Genomic DNA, 3,340 nt, shown 5'->3' with positions numbered 1-3,340 from the left:
TCAAGGATCCCCAGGGGTCTTCAAGGGTCTCTGGGGGGGGTGCAGGGGGGTTCAGGGATCCCTAGGGGTGCCCAAGGGTCTGTGGGGGTCCCCAGAGATCTTCAGGGGCCATCAGGGCTGTTCAGGGGTCTTGAAGGGTCACTAGGGGTCTCTGGGGGTGTTCAGGGGTGTCTAGGGGTGTTCAAGAGTGCTTAGGGGTGCCCAGGGTTCTTGAGAGGTGTCTGGGGGTCTCTGGAGGTCCCTGAAGGTGCCCAGAGGTCCCCAGGAGTGGGAAGACCACAGCCACAGTATGAAGCACCAGAGTTCAGAGGGGTTTGATGACCACAGAGGTTTATTCACCAAGGGGAAGAGGTTTCATCTAATTTTGGGATATCCTCTGTGTCTTCCTGTTGGTGAACCCTAGCTGAGGGACCTTTAGGGGTCCATGGGGATTTGGAGAGTCACAGTAGGGATTTGTGGGGGGTTCACAGGGCTATGCCCTTCTCCTGGTCAACCCACCAGAGGCACATTTGGAGGTCCACAGGGATTTGGGGGGTTCCAGTAGAGATTTTGGGGGATCACAGTAGAGATTTGGGGGGTTCCAGTAGGGATTTGGGAGGGTTACTGGGCTGTGTCCTCCGTTTGGACCCAACCCCACCAGTGGCACTTTTGTGTGTCTGTAGGGAGTTGGAGGGTCACAGTAGGGATTTAAGGGGTCTGTAGGAATTTGGAGGGTTACAGGGCTGTGTCCTCCTGTTGGCCAACCCCACCAGAGGCAATTTTTGGAATCCATAGGGATTTGGGGGTGGTGGTGCCACAGGTCTATGCCCTCCTGGTGGCCAACCCCACCAGAGGGACCTTTGGAGTCTGTAGTGATTTGGGGGGTCACAGGGCAGTGCCCATTGGCCCCTGGTCCTGTGCCTTGGCCTCTCTTGGGTAGAACTCAGCCAAGATGCTCTCAGGGATCCTCTTGAGCTGCTGCTTTGGGAAGATGCGCAGGAGCTGCCACCCAATGTCCAGGGACTCGAAGATGCTCCTGTTCTCATAGGGACCTGAGGAGAGGAGTCACTGCAGGAGCTAGAGAGGTCTGGGGGAGCTCTCCTGGCCCTCAATCCCCCCACCCAGGGCAGTCAGCTCACCTTGAGTGATGAACTGCTTCTCGAACTTGTGGAGGAACTCCAGGTAGAGCAGGTCATCAGGGGACAGAGCTTCTTCCCCCACCACAGCCTTCATGGCCTGCACGTCCTTCCCAATGGCATAGCAGGCGTACTGGGGAGAGCACGGGGTGGGGTGGCTGGGAAGTGACCTTAAAGCCCACCCAATCCCACCCAGTGACACCTCCCACCAGCCCAGGTGACTCCAAGCCCCATCCAACCTGGCCTGGAACATTTCCAGGGATGGAGCAGACACAGCTGCATTGGGCAACTTGTGCCAGTTCCTCACACCCAGGAATTCCTTCCCAATATCCCACTCAAATCTCCCCTTTTCCAGGGTAAAGCCATTCTCTGTGTCTTGTCACTCCATGCCTTGTCCCAAGTCTCTCTGCAATTCTCTTGGAGCCCCTTTAGGCACTGGAAGGGGCTCTGAGCTCTCGCTGGAGCTTCTCCAGGCTGGACATTCCCAGCTCTTCCAGACTGACTCCATGGCAGGGGGGCTCCAGAACCATGGAATGGTTTGGGTTGGAGGGACTTTAAATCCCACCAGAAGAGCTCCAACCCTGGAGCATTTCCATGGCCTGTTCTGGACCTGCTCCAGCACCTCCACATCCTTCTGCTGTTGGTGCCCAGAGCACCAAGGCAGCACTGCAGATCTGAATCTCCCCAAGCAGGAGCAGGAGGACTCTGAAGGTACAATCAATCCCCCCTCAGTGCCCCCCAGCCCTCACCAGCTGGTTGGAGACATCCCCATGGTCCTTCCTGGTCATTCCCTCTCCGATGGCTGATTTCATCAGTCGGGACAAGGACGGCAGCACGTTGATGGGAGGATAGATCTGCAGGGGTAGAAGGACCCCCCATGTCCTCCAGCCCTGTCTCACACCCATGCCCTGCCCTCAGCAGCTCCATCCTGGGGGTTTCCAGCCCTATTGCAGTGCTGAATCCACCCCTAGAGCCAGGAATGGGGTCAGGAACCAACCTGGCGGTTGTGGAGCTGTCGGTCCACGTAGATCTGTCCCTCAGTGATGAACCCGGTCAGGTCAGGGATGGGGTGGGTGATGTCTGGGGGAACGAGGTGCTGTGAGCCCCCACAGAGGGTCTGGGTGTTTGGGTGGGCATGGGACATGGATATGATCCATGCTGGGGGGCACTGGAGCAGCACAGCCCCCACCAGGGATGGTTTGGGGGGGTCTTGGTGTCACCTTATCTATGCAGCAGACCCCAAGAGGAGATGATGGGGATGGCCAGGATGGCACTGGGGGAGAGTCTTGGTGTCACCCCACATGCCTAGGAGTCAAGGGCCCCAAGGTGGAGGTGATGGGGGTGGGCTGGATGGCTTTGAGGTGCCTTAGTGTCACCTCACCTGCCCAGAAATTGGGGAGCCCCAGGGTGAGGTGGTGAATGTGTCTGGGGACATGGAGGGGTCCCAGGGGTCCTGTCCCCACCTGCTCCACCTTCCTGCCCCCGGAGCTGTGGTGTTACTCTGCCCTCAGATGACACTGCCCACCCCATGTAATGGCATGGGCACACCTTGTCCCCAGCACTGGAGGGCTGAGCTTCTATTATGGGGGAGCCCTCAGCCACCCCAGCACTGGTCCCTGTGTCCCCTATGGAGCACCCCAGGCAGCTCAGGTGTCCCGTGGCACCCATGGGTGCTCTCCATGTCCCCCCAGCCCCATTCTTTGACACCCCTCCAGATGGGGGAGGTGGACACAACCTTAGAGCCCCCCAAAAAGTTTCACGGCCCCACAGCACCCCAAAAACTCATTGAACCAGGGCAAATTGGCACTTCCAACCCACTGCATGGGCATAGTTTGTCCCTGGGCATAGGGGGCTGCAGCCCCTATTCTAGGGGTGTATCTCTAGCTTGGGGGGGGGGAAGAGGGATGGTTTGGGGGGGATGTAACCCTAGAGTACCCCAAAAAGCTTCATTACCCCACAGCACCTCAAAAACATGTTAAACCAGGGCAATTTGGCACTTCCAACCCACTGCATGGGCACAGCTTGTCCTGTCCCCCCAGTCCCATCCTTTGCCCCCCTCCCGTCATCTAGGGGGTCCCAGAGGGATGATTTGAGTGGGATATAACCCTGGAGGACCCCCAGAAGCTTCACTACCCCACCTCACCCCAAAGACGTGTTAAACCAGAGCAACTTGGCACTTCCCAGCCCTCCCAGCCCTGAGGATTCCTGGGGCAAGGCAGCCTCAG

At 58.3% G+C, this 3,340-nt stretch overlaps 1 protein-coding gene across 1 annotated transcript in view; it reads right to left on the bottom strand.

The window, feature by feature from the left end:
• Positions 1-864: 864 nt before the first annotated feature.
• The window catches only part of LOC103810642 (V-type proton ATPase subunit B, kidney isoform-like), a gene marked incomplete at its 5' end in the record, with an annotated part of 7,584 nt that continues 5,108 nt past the window's right edge, over positions 865-3,340 (bottom strand). The window contains 4 exons of the mRNA XM_009083555.1: positions 865-1,031; positions 1,119-1,248; positions 1,865-1,969; positions 2,113-2,195. Coding sequence (XP_009081803.1) covers positions 865-1,031; positions 1,119-1,248; positions 1,865-1,969; positions 2,113-2,195 — 485 coding nt within the window. The remainder of the gene's footprint in view (positions 1,032-1,118; positions 1,249-1,864; positions 1,970-2,112; positions 2,196-3,340) is intronic.

Source organism: Acanthisitta chloris, unplaced genomic scaffold (assembly GCF_000695815.1).
Source record: "Acanthisitta chloris isolate BGI_N310 unplaced genomic scaffold, ASM69581v1 scaffold17681, whole genome shotgun sequence".
Classification (NCBI taxonomy): Eukaryota; Metazoa; Chordata; class Aves; order Passeriformes; family Acanthisittidae; genus Acanthisitta; species Acanthisitta chloris.
Note: the sequence above shows the minus strand (reverse complement) of the source record. Positions and strands in the feature narration are given on the sequence as shown.